Below are 20,052 nucleotides of genomic sequence, written 5' to 3'. Positions count from 1 at the left end.
CTAGTCATTAAGCTACTAATATAGACAGTTATTAACAGTTTGACTGTTTTAAACGTGTAACCCGCATTTTAATCAACCCCCCTTCACTGCCGAGATTGTTGTATTAGAGCATACGCTGAATTATTTGGGCTTTTGATCCGTGAAAATCCCGCGAAAAAAGGTTGCTCCGCTTGTTATGAACGATCGCACCACCCGCCATCTTGGTACGACGCAAGACGGCCCCACAAGACCCTCCTCCATGAGGCGTTGTACCCCGTTCATTTGCATTGGCCTCAATTTCCCAGAAGCCCTAGCAGCCCACAGCATGTGTTGATTTCCTGGTTTCGTCATCAAAACGAAACCTTCTCGTCTCCATAGCTCCGCAGCAAAGACGGAGTTTCTTTTTAATTATTACAATACGGCGTATTAAACACATAAAACAAAAGGCGGGTATGTCGTATATCGCAGCGACAGTAACCTGGAGTAAACCATTCCTGGCAGGTAAACTGTTTTAAAGTGGATCATGTTCGTATCTTTGGAATTGTAACAGCTGAAACCAATAATATATCAGTATTGGGATATTAACCTGTGGTTAAGGTTGGGGGCCACATGTGGCCCCCGGGCCGCCAGTTGCCCCATGTATGCTCTAGAGGGAATAAGGGTTGGCCCAAATCAATACATCATTCTAAAGGCCAGACCGCATCAACTCCTTGGCCTCACTCACACCTTTCCATCTAGCATACAACATTGATGCATGCTAGATGTAAGCAAGATGTAAGTGTCATGGCCGCCCCAATGCATTTTCAATGGACGTGACTACAAGCTGTTGTATGGCTTTCGGCTGTGTTTCGACTGCCCCCCTCCCCCTCATACAACACAAATGTTGTGTCAAAGCATAATGTGACTCCCATTGGAAATGCATTGGGGGCAAGATGTATCACACCCTTTGTACACAACAAGCATACATCAGTCTGTTGCGAAGGTGTGAGTGAGGCCTAAAGGCCAGACCGCATCAATGCAACTAGTTGCAACTCCTTCCTTGTCCTTGCAACAGACCAGTTTGCACCCATTCTGAACGGGAACCCATTTTGGTGTCAGCATCATGTTATGCTTTAGCTATTGAAAAATAGCAGATCTACAAGCTCATAGCGCGCCACCGAGTGGCGCGCTACGAGCTTGTAGGTCTGCTATTTTTGAAAAATCGAAGAACGACTGACTTTTTTTTTAGAATCTGATCTCAGGTCAGAATGGGTTATAATCAGACCAGTGTGTGTGTCCAGTGGAAACCTCGTATGAATCTGATCTCAGGTCAGAATGGGTTATAATCAGACCAGTGTGAGTCCAGTGGAAACCTCGTATGAATCTGATCTCAGGTCAGAATCGGTTAAGGCCCAGTCCACACATGTTGCAAGGAGTTGCACCTATAGTTGCATTGGTGCGGTCTTGTCTTTATCCGATGATGAAAGGGTTCTCCCCTGATGGGAGTGGTCTCTTCCAGGATGACAACAGCTCCCTCCACAGGGCACCAGGTGTCACTGCAGGGTTTGACGAGTATGACAAACATCATAATGGATCATGAGGTTGGGACTGTCACAGGTCAGGCACCATGATCTCAACTCCATTGAACACGGCCATCGATCGGCTATATCTTGCAAAATAGGCGATCTACATCGACCCCTCTTTGAGCCTGTAGATCGTCTTTATTTTTATTTTTATATTCTTTATCCCACGATTTTGTAACCCATTTTTCACCCCTGTGTCAATCATCTAATGTGATCCTGGGCTCTACACACCCTCCGCCAACCAGTCCCCATATATGGGGGACAAGGGGAGAGCAACGGTCTTGAACTCATGCTTCCTTCATGCCTGAGTGTCCAAGTTGCTCCTTTACACCTGACAGGGGGGAGTTTCCCTGGTTGGACGTAGCGCGTGGAACCAGTTCCTTTCCCCTCCATCAGGCGCCCCGGCTGGCCAGGGGGAGGCAGTTTAGTGACCAGGATTACTAGATAGATAGTAGATCGGCTATTTGAACTATTTTAGAATGTTTTTCAAAATAGTCAAAAATGCCTAAAACGCTTTAAATGCATAAGGGATGAGTCGGAGCACAAGCCAGGGGAGTACCTATAGGCCAAAAGGTAGATCGTGATCACAAATGAAAAAAAATATATATATATATATTGAATGGATTACTCCAGGTTAATGTCGCTGCCATATCGGACATACGCGAGTTTTGTTTTATGTGTTTAATCCGTAAGTAGGTGCATCTGTTGTGATAAAGCAACCGGAAATCGTCACATGCTGTGGGCTGCTAGGGCTTCTGGGAAATTGAGGCCAATGTAAACGAATGGGGTGCAACGCCTCATTGAGACCAGTCTTGTGTGCGTCTTCCGGGTGCACCAAGATGGTGGATGCTACACTCGGATCATAACAAACCAGGGGAGCTTTTTTTGCGGGATTTTCGCGGATTAAAAGCCCAAATAATTCAGCGTATGCTCTAAAGGTAATACAACAATCTCGGCAGTGAAGGGGGGTTGATTAAAAGTCTGGTAAATCGTTTTCCGCAGTCAAACTGTTAATATAATTATGTCGTATCTGGACAAATAATAATCATTCTATAACCAAATGACACACCGTGCTAAGTCAATGTTGGAGTCTGTATAAGTCTAGCTGAAGCCATCATGCATAGATAGTAAGTAGCCTGGCTCGGCTGGTCCTGGGTGTGATAGGAATTAGCATGCTATTGTTTCAACCAAGAGGTCAATTGAATAAATCTCAGACGTCACTCTATATGCATCTCAATGCCATTTGTATGTAAAAGTTTCAAACCCCTCCCAGAGACACCAATGTTTGATGTTAGACGCATTATAATGTCTGTTTTTGCAATGTTAGGAAGGCTTGAGCAGGCTGACGCCCGAGAGGTGGTCAGTCTGTTGTGTGCTCCCGTGGGCCAGCATGGCCACGGGGAAGCTCTCTGCTGTGTTCTTGGTCTGACTCTGCAATAAATACAATCCATGGATCTTCAGTTTCACCCGATCTGCCTGCGTGTTTCTTCATCATCTGATCGTCTGAGGCTTTGATGCCGAATACTCTTCGTCCTCTTTTTGTCACTATTTTAGTCCAGTTTAGTTAGTGTACTTGAAGTAGAAATTATACTTCATATACCGGTATTAAAAAAGTTATCTGCCACTTTAATTAAGGCGCCTTGTTTGACATCAAACCCACAAAGCAATATACTTTTTCAAGAGTGTTACGAACATGTAAGCGTCACTATAAAGTTAAAATAACCCTATACCAATTCCATTTCCCATTTCATGTGTGTTTGTCTTATAATGTAACGCCCCCCCCCCCTCAGGTAAAGTTTAAACTATTTTCAGCAATGGAATAATATTCTTTTTTTTGCTGGTCATTTTGAAAGTAGCTCTACAAAGTCAAACATGTGTGGGCACCCCTGATCTAGGCCTATATGGGAGATATTGGACCTAACGTGATAGATGTGTGGGCACGCCTGATCTAGGCCTATATGGGAGATATTGGACCTAACGTGATAGATATGTGGGCACCCCTGATCTAGGCCTATATGGGAGATATTGGACCTAACGTGATAGATATGTGGGCACCCCCTGATCTAGGCCTATATGGGAGATATTGGACCTAACGTGATAGATGTGTGGGCCCCCCCTGATCTAGGCCTATATGGGAGATATTGGACCTAACGTGATAGATGTGTGGGCCCCCCCTGATCTAGGCCTATATGGGAGATATTGGACCCAACGTGATGGATGTGTGGGCCCCCCCTGATCTAGGCCTATATGGGAGATATTGGACCTAACGTGATGGATGTGTGGGCCCCCCCTGATCTAGGCCTATATGGGAGATATTGGACCTAACGTGATATGTGGGCACCCCCTGATCTAGGCCTATATGGGAGATATTGGACCTAACGTGATAGATGTGTGGGCCCCCCCTGATCTAGGCCTATATGGGAGATATTGGACCTAACGTGATAGATGTGTGGGCACCCCTGATCTAGGCCTATATGGGAGATATTGGACCTAACGTGATAGATGTGTGGGCCCCCCCTGATCTAGGCCTATATGGGAGATATTGGACCTAACGTGATAGATGTGTGGGCCCCCCCTGATCTAGGCCTATATGGGAGATATTGGACCTAACGTGATGGATGTGTGGGCACCCCCTGATCTAGGCCTATATGGGAGATATTGGACCTAACGTGATAGATATGTGGGCACCCCCTGATCTAGGCCTATATGGGAGATATTGGACCTAACGTGATAGATGTGTGGGCCCCCCCTGATCTAGGCCTATATGGGAGATATTGGACCTAACGTGATAGATGTGTGGGCCCCCCCTGATCTAGGCCTATATGGGAGATATTGGACCTAACGTGATAGATGTGTGGGCCCCCCCTGATCTAGGCCTATATGGGAGATATTGGACCTAACGTGATAGATGTGTGGGCCCCCCCTGATCTAGGCCTATATGGGAGATATTGGACCTAACGTGATAGATATGTGGGCCCCCCCTGATCTAGGCCTATATGGGAGATATTGGACCTAACGTGATAGATATGTGGGCCCCCCCTGATCTAGGCCTATATGGGAGATATTGGACCTAACGTGATAGATGTGTGGGCTCCCCCTGATCTAGGCCTATATGGGAGATATTGGACCTAACGTGATAGATGTGTGGGCTCCCCCTGATCTAGGCCTATATGGGAGATATTGGACCTAACGTGATAGATGTGTGGGCCCCCCCTGATCTAGGCCTATATGGGAGATATTGGACCTAACGTGATAGATGTGTGGGCACCCCTGATCTAGGCCTATATGGGAGATATTGGACCTAACGTGATAGATGTGTGGGCCCCCCCTGATCTAGGCCTATATGGGAGATATTGGACCTAACGTGATAGATGTGTGGGCCCCCCCTGATCTAGGCCTATATGGGAGATATTGGACCTAACGTGATAGATGTGTGGGCACCCCTGATCTAGGCCTATATGGGAGATATTGGACCTAACGTGATAGATGTGTGGGCCCCCCCTGATCTAGGCCTATATGGGAGATATTGGACCTAACGTGATATGTGGGCACCCCTGATCTAGGCCTATATGGGAGATATTGGACCTAACGTGATATGTGGGCACGCCTGATCTAGGCCTATATGGGAGATATTGGACCTAACGTGATAGATGTGTGGGCCCCCCCTGATCTAGGCCTATAGGGGAGATATTGGACCTAACGTGATAGATGTGTGGGCCCCCCCTGATCTAGGCCTATATGGGAGATATTGGACCTAACGTGATAGATGTGTGGGCCCCCCCTGATCTAGGCCTATATGGGAGATATTGGACCTAACGTGATGGATGTGTGGGCTCCCCTGATCTAGGCCTATATGGGAGATATTGGACCTAACGTGATATGTGGGCCCCCCCTGATCTAGGCCTATATGGGAGATATTGGACCTAACGTGATAGATGTGTGGGCCCCCCCTGATCTAGGCCTATATGGGAGATATTGGACCTAACGTGATAGATGTGTGGGCACCCCCTGATCTAGGCCTATATGGGAGATATTGGACCTAACGTGATAGATGTGTGGGCCCCCCCTGATCTAGGCCTATATGGGAGATATTGGACCTAACGTGATGGATGTGTGGGCCCCCCCTGATCTAGGCCTATATGGGAGATATTGGACCTAACGTGATAGATGTGTGGGCACCCCTGATCTAGGCCTATATGGGAGATATTGGACCTAACGTGATAGATGTGTGGGCACCCCTGATCTAGGCCTATATGGGAGATATTGGACCTAACGTGATAGATGTGTGGGCCCCCCCTGATCTAGGCCTATATGGGAGATATTGGACCTAACGTGATATGTGGGCACCCCTGATCTAGGCCTATATGGGAGATATTGGACCTAACGTGATATGTGGGCACGCCTGATCTAGGCCTATATGGAGATATTGGACCTAACGTGATAGATGTGTGGGCCCCCCCTGATCTAGGCCTATAGGGGAGATATTGGACCTAACGTGATAGATGTGTGGGCCCCCCCTGATCTAGGCCTATATGGGAGATATTGGACCTAACGTGATAGATGTGTGGGCCCCCCCTGATCTAGGCCTATATGGGAGATATTGGACCTAACGTGATGGATGTGTGGGCTCCCCTGATCTAGGCCTATATGGGAGATATTGGACCTAACGTGATAGTGGGCCCCCCCTGATCTAGGCCTATATGGGAGATATTGGACCTAACGTGATAGATGTGTGGGCCCCCCCTGATCTAGGCCTATATGGGAGATATTGGACCTAACGTGATAGATGTGTGGGCACCCCCTGATCTAGGCCTATATGGGAGATATTGGACCTAACGTGATAGATGTGTGGGCCCCCCTGATCTAGGCCTATATGGGAGATATTGGACCTAACGTGATGGATGTGTGGGCCCCCCCTGATCTAGGCCTATATGGGAGATATTGGACCTAACGTGATAGATGTGTGGGCCCCCCCTGATCTAGGCCTATATGGGAGATATTGGACCTAACGTGATAGATGTGTGGGCCCCCCCTGATCTAGGCCTATATGGGAGATATTGGACCTAACGTGATAGATGTGTGGCCCCCCCTGATCTAGGCCTATATGGGAGATATTGGACCTAACGTGATAGATGTGTGGGCCCCCCCTGATCTAGGCCTATATGGGAGATATTGGACCTAACGTGATAGATGTGTGGGCCCCCCCTGATCTAGGCCTATATGGGAGATATTGGACCTAACGTGATAGATATGTGGGCACCCTGATCTAGGCCTATAGGGGAGATATTGGACCTAACGTGATAGATGTGTGGGCACCCCTGATCTAGGCCTATATGGGAGATATTGGACCTAACGTGATATGTGGGCCCCCCCTGATCTAGGCCTATATGGGAGATATTGGACCTAACGTGATAGATGTGTGGGCCCCCCCCTGATCTAGGCCTATATGGGAGATATTGGACCTAACGTGATAGATGTGTGGGCCCCCCCTGATCTAGGCCTATATGGGAGATATTGGACCTAACGTGATAGATGTGTGGGCCCCCCCTGATCTAGGCCTATATGGGAGATATTGGACCTAACGTGATAGATGTGTGGGCCCCCCCTGATCTAGGCCTATATGGGAGATATTGGACCTAACGTGATAGATGTGTGGGCCCCCCCTGATCTAGGCCTATATGGGAGATATTGGACCTAACGTGATAGATGTGTGGGCCCCCCCTGATCTAGGCCTATATGGGAGATATTGGACCTAACGTGATAGATGTGTGGGGCCCCCCCTGATCTAGGCCTATATGGGAGATATTGGACCTAACGTGATAGATGTGTGGGCCCCCCCTGATCTAGGCCTATATGGGAGATATTGGACCTAACGTGATAGATATGTGGGCCCCCCCTGATCTAGGCCTATATGGGAGATATTGGACCTAACGTGATAGATGTGTGGGCCCCCCCTGATCTAGGCCTATATGGGAGATATTGGACCTAACGTGATAGATGTGTGGGCACCCCCTGATCTAGGCCTATATGGGAGATATTGGACCTAACGTGATATGTGGGCACCCCCTGATCTAGGCCTATATGGGAGATATTGGACCTAACGTGATAGATGTGTGGGCCCCCCCTGATCTAGGCCTATATGGGAGATAGTGGACCTAACGTGATAGATGTGTGGGCACCCCCTGATCTAGGCCTATATGGGAGATATTGGACCTAACGTGATAGATGTGTGGGCCCCCCCTGATCTAGGCCTATATGGGAGATATTGGACCTAACGTGATAGATGCGTGGGCACCCCCTGATCTAGGCCTATATGGGAGATATTGGACCTAATGTGATAGATGTGTGGGCACCCCTGATCTAGGCCTATATGGGAGATATTGGACCTAACGTGATAGATGTGTGGGCTCCCCTGATCTAGGCCTATATGGGAGATATTGGACCTAACGTGATAGATGTGTGGGCACCCCCTGATCTAGGCCTATATGGGAGATATTGGACCTAACGTGATAGATGTGTGGGCCCCCCCCTGATCTAGGCCTATATGGGAGATATTGGACCTAACGTGATAGATGTGTGGGCCCCCCCTGATCTAGGCCTATATGGGAGATATTGGACCTAACGTGATAGATGTGTGGGCACCCCTGATCTAGGCCTATATGGGAGATATTGGACCTAACGTGATAGATGTGTGGGCCCCCCCTGATCTAGGCCTATATGGGAGATATTGGACCTAACGTGATAGATGTGTGGGCACCCCCTGATCTAGGCCTATATGGGAGATATTGGACCTAACGTGATAGATGCACTCCACCAAAGTCAGCCAAACAACACCAATGAGGGGATATCTTTGTTCCAGAATGGTGTTCCAGTCACTCGTGATAACCTTAAGACTTAAGAAACGTCATGTTTCTTTTCCCTTTAATGTGTCATCTTTACACAGAACAGGATCTCATGTATCATAATATGACATACAGTATTTAGCCCATTCTGACCTGAGATCAGATTGATACGAGGTTTCCACTGGACAGGACACACACTGGTCTGATTAACCCCATTCTGACCTGAGATCAGATTTTTTCGATTTTTTCAAAAAATAGCAGACCTACAAGCTCGTAGCGCGCCACTCGGTGGCGCGCTATGAGCTTGTAGATCTGCTATTTTTCAATAGCTAAAGCATAACATGACGCTAACACCAAAATGGGTTCCCGTTCAGAATGGGTTAGTTTTACATTCAAAAGGCTTCTATATAAGCAACGCTGAAACGAATGTTAAATATGGATATATAAATGAACTATAGTACACCGTAGTCATTTGGCACAGTATAGGTTTGCTTTTATCAGCCTGTCATGCACGAGGTGCACGTGTGTCTCTGACTCACGGGACCAAAGCCATATCCGTAACGCTGTGCATAACAGGCCCAGTAGACCCCGTCAGTGAGTGGAGCTGCGTTGCTAGGGAACAGTTGGGATCCATACGTTCACCTATCTATGCTGCCAGCCACTGTTCACACACCGCAACTTAACCCATTCTGACCTGAGATCAGATTCTAAGAAAATGTGTGTTTGAAAATGACAGTTTTCTGAAAAAGCTATGCTTCTATATGTCAGTCGTTCTTCGATTTTTCAAAGAAATAGCAGACCTTACAAGCTCGTAGCGCGCCACTCGGTGGCGCGCTACGAGCTTGTAAGGTCTGCTATTTTTCAAAAGCTAAAGCATGACATAATGCTAACACCAAAAGGGGTTCGCGCCCCAAAATGGGTTAAAGAAGATAATTAACTTGGAGCCATTTCGAAAATGTTGATGTTAAGTGTGAAAAAGCTCTACATCGTCGTGGACAAAGAGGAAGGATTATTTACGCAGATCCAAAAACACAAAGTTCATGGGCAGGTTAATGCTGCGTAAAATAGACTAAACTCTCGCACTCCTTTTGTTTTACAGATAAATCCTTTGAATTCTGCCTCTGGGGATCAGTGCACAATTCCCCGTGTAGAGACCGGATGTCAGCCCGTTCACGTTCACACTCCTTCAGGCCTCCCCTACACTAACCGAGGGTGGATTTGGTGCATTAGGGCTTTTCATATAGCAATACAATGTTTGTTTGTATTAAATGGTAGCAGCTAACAGGGTTGTGAACAGCACTAACAGGGTTGTGAACAGCACTCACACTTGCCTTGCACATGTTTGTTGAAAGGCGCACAGACAACTCATGCATTCCCTGGAGGAAACAGAGAGCAAACATGTTAAATAATTATTGTTGCTGTCAGGGAGAAACCTTACAGTGGGCTGTCAGTGGTGGGAAAAGTACTCAAATGTTAATAGTATTAATACTGCAATGTAGACGTCGTACAATGTAGACGCAGCGAAATGTACTTTAAGTACCAACAGTAAAAGTACTCATATTGCAGAATGTCCCATTTCACAAGTTCAAAATGTGTAGCCTATACATAATCTTGTGAAAATAATAGCCGATCTACAAGCTCACACTGCGTCGCATCGCGACACATTGTGAGCTTGTAGATCTCTCGAAATTAAGATCAATTGAAATTAAAATCGCCAAAGTAACTATAGTAACTAAAGTTTTCAAAAAACTATAGTGGAGTAAAAGTGCAAATTGTTGTGGCTCTGAAATGTAGTGCAGTAGAGTAGAAGTAAAAGTATTTGAAATAATAGTAAAGTACAAATACTTCAAAATTGCACTAAGTACGTAAGTATGTAGTTACTTTCCACCAATGTACCTTATTATGTTTTTAGTTTTTCATAAATGAATGTCCTACTTCGTCATACAAGAGTGTCACAATAAAATCATTGTATGATGAAGTAAGGCATTCATTTACTAAATGTATGCAGGCCTACAGTAGCACATGGAGATACTGTACTAAGGTGTCTGCCTTTATAGACGGGGTCACAATTATCATCTGAAATGTCTCTGGCATAGTTACACAAAACAAATAAATACAAATCCTTAGACGGTGTGCCAGGAGCAGGCATGGAGTGGTACACTTCTGCAGTGCCATTATACACATTATAGTGCCGTTTGTAAATTATCTATAATAATAAAGGTATATTCAGTGATTTCACTTAATTCAAATATCTTGTTTTGTTGTGATAATCCTCCCTACTATAGAGTGTGCTGACCATATAAGGAGTTCCCAGTTAACCCCTGGGGGAAGGGGGGGGGGGGGGGGGGGTCACAAAACCGTATAGGTTTTGTTTTTGGCTAGGTGGCCCAGCCTTCATCCAATCAGGATAGAGAGGGGCCTTCCGCCAATCATGATCGAGCGGGGGCGGGCCTTAGTGTGTGTGTTGCTAGCCTATCGCAACAGCTGTGGGTGCGGCTTCAGTTCAGGTGGATCACCACCCATCACCACCCACCAGGCAAACCATACTTACTTAAAGGTATATTCAGTGATTTCACTCAAAAAACCGTAGGTTTCGTTTTTGGCTGTGGGACCCAGCCTTTCGTCCAATCAGGATAGAGAGTCAAAAACGAAACCTAAGGTTTTTTGACCCCCAGGGGTTAACTGGGGACAGGGAGGAACTCCTTATATGGTCAGCACACTCTATAGTAGGGAGGATTATCACAACAAAACAAAAAAATAAGTGATATTTGAATTAAGTGAAATCACTGAATATAACTTTAATGAACTGGTGGGAGTGACCGCATAAAAATGACATTTTAACAAATACTGTCCATGCTTGAAACAATAATACACCCCCCCCCCACCCCTTTTTCCCCCTCACTGTATATGTTTCTTTTCCCTTTTTTACCTCCTTTATGATGAATTCCTGTTCTGTTCTTTGGCTATATAGAAGTGTAAACAAGTGCAATTCTTAATTGGGTCGTCCACTCACAGTTAACAAACAGTCTTTGTATTGAGTTTGTGCTTGAAATATTCTGCAAACTGTTAATACATCATATTTCAATCAATCAATCAATGATCATGTTTTAGGGTGAAAAGAAAATCACGGCACTATCAATAGCAATAATATCATATAAATAATTTCATATCAATATATCGAAATCATGACATGAGACACACCGGAGTGATGTTTGGATATCGTAATACTGTAAAATACTGAGTGTTTTAGTCACTTAATTAAGCCCTATTTAATACATTCCAAAACAATAAAAATAGCCAAGTATAATGCTCATCATAAAGCATCGCTGTGTGTCACGTTATGAGCATCATGAACGTGTGTTATGATCGGATATTTGAGTGAATGAAAACATACTAAAATTATAAAAGTATCATTGTCACAATATCGATATTGGAATTTGTCCATCCCATTCAGCCCTAGTTATGTCCACTGCCTTTTTACACATGGCTAAGGGGCTTTATTTTGTCATTTGAGCACCCCCCCCCCCCCCCCCCCCCGTGGGCACTGAAGCTAGAAGTCCCCCCTTCACGCGCACGCAACATTTTTGCTGTTTTGTAGCCGTTTTGGGGCTGCTTTAGACACAATTGCACTTTTCAGCTGCCCTTCTCACCAACAATAAAACACTAATCTGTTTAGACACCATTTATTGCATTCGGATTAGCAGGGAAATTATCTGTGGAACTAAAAGAATTTAAAAAAAATAAAAAAAATAAAAACGTTTTTTTTTTTTTTTTGGGCACGTGCCCAAAGTGCCCATATGGTAGATCCGGCCCTGCTTGTGCCCAACCTCGGCAGCGTTTGCGTTTGTTTGAACTATAAACCAGTGGTTTAAGCAAATTAAGTAACAGTGGAGGCAAGGCAGGGGTTTTTGACCTAATTGCAAAAAAGCAAAGTTCAGATACATTCATTAGCGGCGGCGACGGCGGCTGCCCGGCTGCGTGGCGTTCCCCTCAGTGGCGTCCCCCTCAGTGGGGGACCCCTCAGTGGGGGACCCCTCAGTGGCGTCCCCCTCAGTGGGGGACCCCTCAGTGGTGTCCCCCTCAGTGGGGGACACCACTGAGGGGGACCCCTCAGTGGTGTCCCCCTCAGTGGGGGACCCCTCAGTGGTGTCCCCCTCAGTGGGGGACCCCTCAGTGGGGGACCCCTCAGTGGCGTCCCCCTCAGTGGGGGGACCCCTCAGTGGGGGACCCCTCAGTGGCGTCCCCCTCAGTGGGGGACCCCTCAGTGGGGGACCCCTCAGTGGCGTCCCCCTCAGTGGGGGACCACGGGCGGCACGCCGTTGGTGGCCGAGGCCTGTCGGCTCCATCTCCTCTGGCTCAGCAGCTTGGCGCGGTTCTTCTGAACCTCCACGCGGACGTCAAAGACCTCCTGGATGGCTATCTTGAAACAGTGGAAGTTGTAGTCGATGAGGCCTATATGGAAGGTACACACATGGAGAAGAGGTATTACTTAACCCATTCTGACCTGAGATCAGATTCATACGAGGTTTTCCACTGGACACACACTGGTCTGATTATAACCCATTCTGACCTGAGATCAGATTCTAAAAAAATGTCAGTCGTTCTTCGTTTTTTCAAAAATAGCAGACCTACAAGCTCGTAGCGCGCCACTCGGTGGCGCGCTATGAGCTTGTAGATCTGCTATTTTTCAACAGCTAAAGCATAACATGATGCTAACACCAAAATGGGTTCCCGTTCAGAATGGGATAATGAGACAATAAGTTGTAGTCGATAAAGGCCTATATGAAGGTACACATGGAGAAGACGTATTACATAATGAGACAATAAGTTGTAGTCGATAAAGGCCTATATGAAGGTACACATGGAGAAGACGTATTACATAATGAAACAATAAGTTGTAGTCGATAAGGAGCTAAAGAAGAGTCTCACGTGGCCCTCTGGGGGCTATATGGACACGCTCAAAGGGGACAGGATGTATCATAGATCAGGGACCTTTGCGCCACAAACGGAATCCATCAGTGAGAGAAATAGAAGAAGAAAAAGCTTCTTGATTAAAATGTTGCAAATGGTAAATGGTAAATGGTGCATTTATATAGCGCCTTTATCCAAGGCGCTTTACAGAGACTGTGCATTATACATTCACCCATTCACACACACATTCATACACCGATGGCAGCGGAAACCACGCAAGGCACCAACCAGCACATCGGGAGCAATTAGGGGTTCAGTGTCTTGCTCAAGGACAGTTCGACAGTAACTCTGGGGGAGCCCGGGTTCGAACTGGCAACCTTACGGTTACCATCCAGGCACTCTACCCCTGAGCCACCGCCGCCGCTGTTGCCATACTGTATCGGTGAGACTTCACCCACACCGTATCGAGATAGCTGCCCCGGGACCCAGATTCTACCCAACAGCCTTATCCTTATTAACCCATTCTGACCGGGCACCCATTTTGGTGTCAGCATCATGTTATGCTTTAGCTATTTAAAAATAGCAGATCTACAAGCTCATATCGCGCCACTGAGTGGCGCGATACGAGCTTGTAGGTCTGCTATTTTTTGAAAAATCGAAGAACGACTGACATTTTTAGAATCTGATCTCAGGTCAGAATGGGTTAATCAGACCAGTGTGTGTCCAGTGGAAAACTCGTATGAATCTGATCTCAGGTCAGAATGGGTTAACCCATTCTGACCCGAGGACGATTCTACAAATGCCTTCTAAATCCTGACAGTTTTCTTGGAAAATCCATGTTTCTACAGTATGTCAGTCGTTGTCAAACTTTTTGATGTCAAGGACCCCCAAAAATATATAGTATTTGGTCGCCGACCCCCATCTGAAAATATGTTGTTCCAGTGACCCCCCCCCCCCCCCCCCCCCCCCCCGAAGCAAAGATTTGAGTTTAAAAATGTTCACTCTGAAAGAATAGATTCAAACATTTGGATACAGCATAGTATACTGTTATACTCTTATCTCTCGTTCTATACCGCTGCGAGAAGTTGACGAGAAATCACCATCAGTGTTTTTCGGGGCAGAACTGGAGAACAATACATAGCTACGGCCAATCGAAACAGCTCTATGTAAATACGTGCAGGAATGTTCACACCCCCAATATACGGAAAATAGTCTTTCATTATAGAGACATTTTTACAACGTAATTACAACGACTTAATGACACTAAAACGACTTTCTGATGGAATAAAAACATTCTTTAACATTCCAACTGTGTTAATGTGGCTAAAAACGAAAACGAAATAAAAAGAAATAATCTATTTTGCTCTATAGTGAAGTTATACTATTGCCGACTTGTGGTTCAAATCACTGGCACTGGTCACAGACAGAGGTGTCTTCGCAGTCTCCACTTTCTTGCCACCTTCTTGCGTCAGCCAGCTATAGCCTTGGCAGTTTGTTTCAAGGCTTGGCAGCTTGTTTCAAACCTTAGCACAGTGACAGTGACCATTACCATTCCTCATTTTTGCCCCCCCTCTACCCCCCCCCCCCTCCTAACATTAAACATAATATCATTAGAGCTTATTGCACCCCTCTCTAGTCTCTACACAGCTCCACTGTGGGTTAAGTATAAGAAGGAGAGCTTATACGCAAACTGCAAGTAGCCTATAATGACTGTCTTCGAATCCTGTTAAAAGAAAACCCAGGAGCACTAGAGCCAGTGGGGCTTTTCTGTTCACTGGGACTCACTACGTTCATGGCTCTGTTGAGGATTCAAATTCATGAGCAGGCTCATGGATCGCTCACTGAATGGACTCATTGGACAGATGACAGACCCAGGCCGTAGTTCTGTAAGGTACACTTCTACCATCAGAGGACACTGAATGGACTCATTGGACAGATGACAGACCCAGGCCGTAGTTCTGTAAGGTACACTTCTACCATCAGAGGACACTGAATGGACTCATTGGACAGATGACAGACCCAGGCCGTAGTTCTGTAAGGTACACTTCTACCATCAGAGGACACTGAATGGACTCATTGGACAGATGACAGACCCAGGCCGTAGTTCTGTAAGGTACACTTCTACCATCAGAGGACACTGAATGGACTCATTGGACAGATGACAGACCCAGGCCGTAGTTCTGTAAGGTACACTTCTACCATCAGAGGACACTGAATGGACTCATTGGACAGATGACAGACCCAGGCCGTAGTTCTGTAAGGTACACTTCTACCATCAGAGGACACTGAATGGACTCATTGGACAGATGACAGACCCAGGCCGTAGTTCTGTAAGGTACACTTCTACCATCAGAGGACACTGAATGGACTCATTGGACAGATGACAGACCCAGGCCGTAGTTCTGTAAGGTACACTTCTACCATCAGAGGACACTGAATGGACTCATTGGACAGATGACAGACCCGGGCCGTTGTTCTGTAAGGTACACTTCTACCATCAGAGGACACTGAATGGACTCATTGGACAGATGACAGACCCAGGCCGTAGTTCTGTAAGGTACACTTCTACCATCAGAGGACACTGAATGGACTCATTGGACAGATGACAGACCCAGGCCGTAGTTCTGTAAGGTACACTTCTACCATCAGAGGACACTGAATGGACTCATTGGACAGATGACAGACCCAGGCTGTAGTTCTGTAAGGTACACTTCTACCATCAGAGGACACTGAATGGACTCATTGGACAGATGACAGACCCAGGCCGTAGTTCTGTAAGGTACACTTCTACCATCAGAGGACACTGAATGGACTCATTGGACAGATGACAGACCCAGGCCGTAGTTCTGTAAGGTACACTTCTACCATCAGAGGACACTGAATGGACTCATTGGACAGATGACAGACCCAGGCCGTAGTTCTGTAAGGTACACTTCTACCATCAGAGGACACTGAATGGACTCATTGGACAGATGACAGACCCAGGCCGTAGTTCTGTAAGGTACACTTCTACCATCAGAGGACACTGAATGGACTCATTGGACAGATGACAGACCCAGGCCGTAGTTCTGTAAGGTACACTTCTACCATCAGAGGACACTGAATGGACTCATTGGACAGATGACAGACCCAGGCCGTAGTTCTGTAAGGTACACTTCTACCATCAGAGGACACTGAATGGACTCATTGGACAGATGACAGACCCAGGCCGTAGTTCTGTAAGGTACACTTCTACCATCAGAGGACACTGAATGGACTCATTGGACAGATGACAGACCCAGGCCGTATAGTTCTGTAAGGTACACTTCTACCATCAGAGGACACTGAATGGACTCATTGGACAGATGACAGACCCAGGCCGTAGTTCTGTAAGGTACACTTCTACCATCAGAGGACACTGAATGGACTCATTGGACAGATGACAGACCCAGGCCGTAGTTCTGTAAGGTACACTTCTACCATCAGAGGACACTGAATGGACTCATTGGACAGATGACAGACCCAGGCCGTATAGTTCTGTAAGGTACACTTCTACCATCAGAGGACACTGCAGGCATGAGTGCCTCGCCTACAGTAGTAACCTGTGGGGCTGGGGGTAAATGTACTGTATATTTTATTTATTTGTATTCTCGTATATGTGAGTCTTACCTTGTGGGCCACGAGCCTGTAATAAAGTTTATATATATTATTTTGTGAAATCGGCTGACGTTGGGGTTGGGGTTGGGGTTGGGGGGAGGTGACACGACTCACACATGCAGCATGGACTGCGTTCTACAACAACACCGCAGCAGAGCACAGATAAGATTCTCTGCACACGAGATTCAAGAAAAAGTCACTTTGGTGTCGTCCACAAAAATGCACCTGTGCCAAAAAACACAATGTCACCATATGCAGCACTAGAATCATTATGACCGGGAGTTCACCTTCTCCATCTACCCACTTGCCTTAAGGCGACACACGGACACCCTGAGCAGTCTGGCTGCGTCTCCCTCGCGGAGGCTACATGTATAGCAAAAAAAAATACTTTCTGGCCTTGACAGCCCCCATACATCCACAGGAAAAGTCCTGTCTGAATGCATTAAAACAATGTTAAACTCACCAACACTGCAGCATGTACGAAAAGCTTGAATTATCCTCTTTGTATCTGCAAAGTTTTTGTTTTTCATAAAAATCCACCATAGAAACGTTATTATGAGCTACTTTCTGTCAAGAAATGCCCTGCATTTGATTATTTTTGTAGTCAGAGTTTGGAAGTGCTTGTTTTCAATAACACAACGTTTTGCTGCCTCCTGCATTATGTGACATTTAGAAACAGGTGGTACGGCAACATGCTGCTCAATGTTTTGCCACTCAGTCTAGCCCATTCTGAACGGGAACCCATTTTGGTGTTGGCATCATGTTATGCTTTAGCTATTGAAAAATAGCAGATCTACAAGCTCATAGCGCGCCACCGAGTGGCGCGCTGCGAGCTTGTAGGTCTGCTATTTTTGAAAAATCGAAGAACGACTGACATTTTTAGAATCTGATCTCAGGTCAGAATGGGTTAATCAGACCAGTGTGTGTCCAGTGGAAACCTCGTATGAATCTGATCTCAGGTCAGAATGGGCTAGATGAGGGGGGGCGTGTCCTGATGGGAGAATCATGCATGTGCATACTCTCTATACTCTGACAGGGCGGTGGTGAAGGTCTGTATAGTGGCGAGGCTTGGGCGTGATCACAGCGTGACGCGTCGTGTGAGCTTGAAGATCTGTTATTTTCAGCAAGCGTTAAAAAAAAAAAAACAGTCGACATTACGATGGCATCAAGGCCCGCCAAAATACATTTTAGTCGACTAAAACTAGACACGCTGTACAGCAGAGACTGATGGATGTCTCGACCACGCTGTACAGCAGAGACTGATGGATGTCTCGACCACGCTGTACAGCAGAGACTGATGGATGTCTGGACCACGCTGTACAGCAGAGACTGATGGATGTCTCGACCACGCTGTACAGCAGAGACTGATGGATGTCTCGACCACGCTGTACAGCAGAGACTGATGGATGTCTCGACCACGCTGTACAGCAGAGACTGATGGATGTCTCGACCACGCTGTACAGCAGAGACTGATGGATGTCTCGACCACGCTGTACAGCAAAGACTGATGGATGTCTCGACCACGCTGTACAGCAGAGACTGATGGATGTCTCGACCACGCTGTACAGCAGAGACTGATGGATGTCTCGACCACGCTGTACAGCAGAGACTGATGGATGTCTCGACCACGCTGTACGGCAGAGACTGATGGATGTCTCGACCACGCTGTACAGCAGAGACTGGAGGATGTCTGGACCACGCTGTACAGCAGAGACTGATGGATGTCTGGACCACGCTATACAGCAGAGACTGATGGATGTCTGGACCACGCTGTACAGCAGAGACTGATGGATGTCTGGACCACGCTGTACAGCAGAGACTGATGGATGTCTGGACCACGCTGTACAGCAGAGACTGATGGATGTCTCGACCACGCTATACAGCAGAGACTGATGGATGTCTCGACCACGCTGTACAGCAGAGACTGATGGATGTCTCGACCACGCTATACAGCAGAGACTGATGGATGTCTCGACCACGCTATACAGCAGAGACTGATGGATGTCTCGACCACGCTGTACAGCAGAGACTGATGGATGTCTGGACCACGCTGTACAGCAGAGACTGATGGATGTCTCGACCACGCTATACAGCAGAGACTGATGGATGTCTGGACCACGCTGTACAGCAGAGACTGATGGATGTCTCGACCACGCTATACAGCAGAGACTGATGATGTCTCGACCACGCTGTACAGCAGAGACTGATGGATGTCTGGACCACGCTGTACAGCAGAGACTGATGGATGTCTCGACCACGCTGTACAGCAGAGACTGATGGATGTGGAGTGGGTGGCCGTGCCATTACCATGGTAATATTGAGCTTAAACAATCATCTCTAATTGTGTTCATGTCAGCCATGCCGCGCTGCTGAGCTGCTGAATTTATTCTCCGTAACAGGACTATGGCGCGTGCCGGAAATGCGTTTTTATTTTATTATGTTATTTTGTGTGTGTGTGTGTGTGTGTGTGTGTGTGTGTGTGCGTGCGTGGAAAGCTAAATAATAATAATAAAAAATAACGAAATAATAAAATAATATAATGAATGAAATAAATAGATAAATGCATTGGCGCTCGGAACTGTAGTTATTCATGTACAGATTGCTCAAGACATTAGATTAGAAGAGCGTTTTTTTGTGATGTAAAATAAATTGTTATTTAGAGGAAGCCAGAATGTATAAATGTAAATGTGCACACATGTGCATTTCCGTTGCTTTTAAAAACAGCCGTATGGAACGACTTAACCCATTCTGACCTGAGATCAGATTCATACGAGGTTTCCACTGGACACACACTGGTCTGATTAACCCATTCTGACCTGAGATCACATTCTAAAAATGTCACAGTCGTTCTTCGATTTTTCAAAAACAGCAGACCTACAAGCTCGTAGCGCGCCACTCGCGCCACTCTTCTTTTTTTAAGGTCCATATATGGGCATTCCAGACCTGTTGTTTCAGCGTGACCCTCACCCCTCTCACCCTCAAGGCGTCTTACTGGTTTAATATATTTTGATGAATCATACAGCATGTTAGGGAATTCAACATATCGGGTAAAATATAGCGAAAGTTAGTGATGGTGTGACAATTGTCAACGTTCTGGGACTACTGACGTTATCAATATTATT

The 20,052-nt window shown here is 46.4% G+C and overlaps 1 protein-coding gene across 2 annotated transcripts in view; it reads right to left on the bottom strand.

Moving 5' to 3' along the window:
• Positions 1 to 12,050: 12,050 nt before the first annotated feature.
• Positions 12,051 to 20,052, bottom strand: part of rragd (ras-related GTP binding D) — a 97,282-nt gene continuing 89,280 nt past the window's right edge. The window contains exons 7-9 of one of the 2 annotated variants that reach the window (XM_083792669.1): positions 12,690 to 12,835; positions 12,579 to 12,598; positions 12,051 to 12,368 (exon numbers count right to left, since the gene is read on the bottom strand). In XM_083792669.1, the coding sequence (XP_083648795.1) occupies positions 12,584 to 12,598; positions 12,690 to 12,835 (161 nt within the window). In that variant the 3' untranslated portion in view covers positions 12,051 to 12,368; positions 12,579 to 12,583. Of the gene's footprint in view, positions 12,836 to 20,052 lie in introns of both variants that reach the window. The other variant, XM_083792668.1, reaches the window with a different exon arrangement.

The sequence above is a fragment of the Protomyctophum parallelum genome (assembly GCF_964188405.1).
Source record: "Protomyctophum parallelum genome assembly, chromosome: 20".
NCBI classification, from domain to species: Eukaryota; Metazoa; Chordata; class Actinopteri; order Myctophiformes; family Myctophidae; genus Protomyctophum; species Protomyctophum parallelum.
The sequence above is the reverse complement of the archived record's forward strand: the minus strand, read 5'-3'. Positions and strand labels throughout refer to the sequence as shown.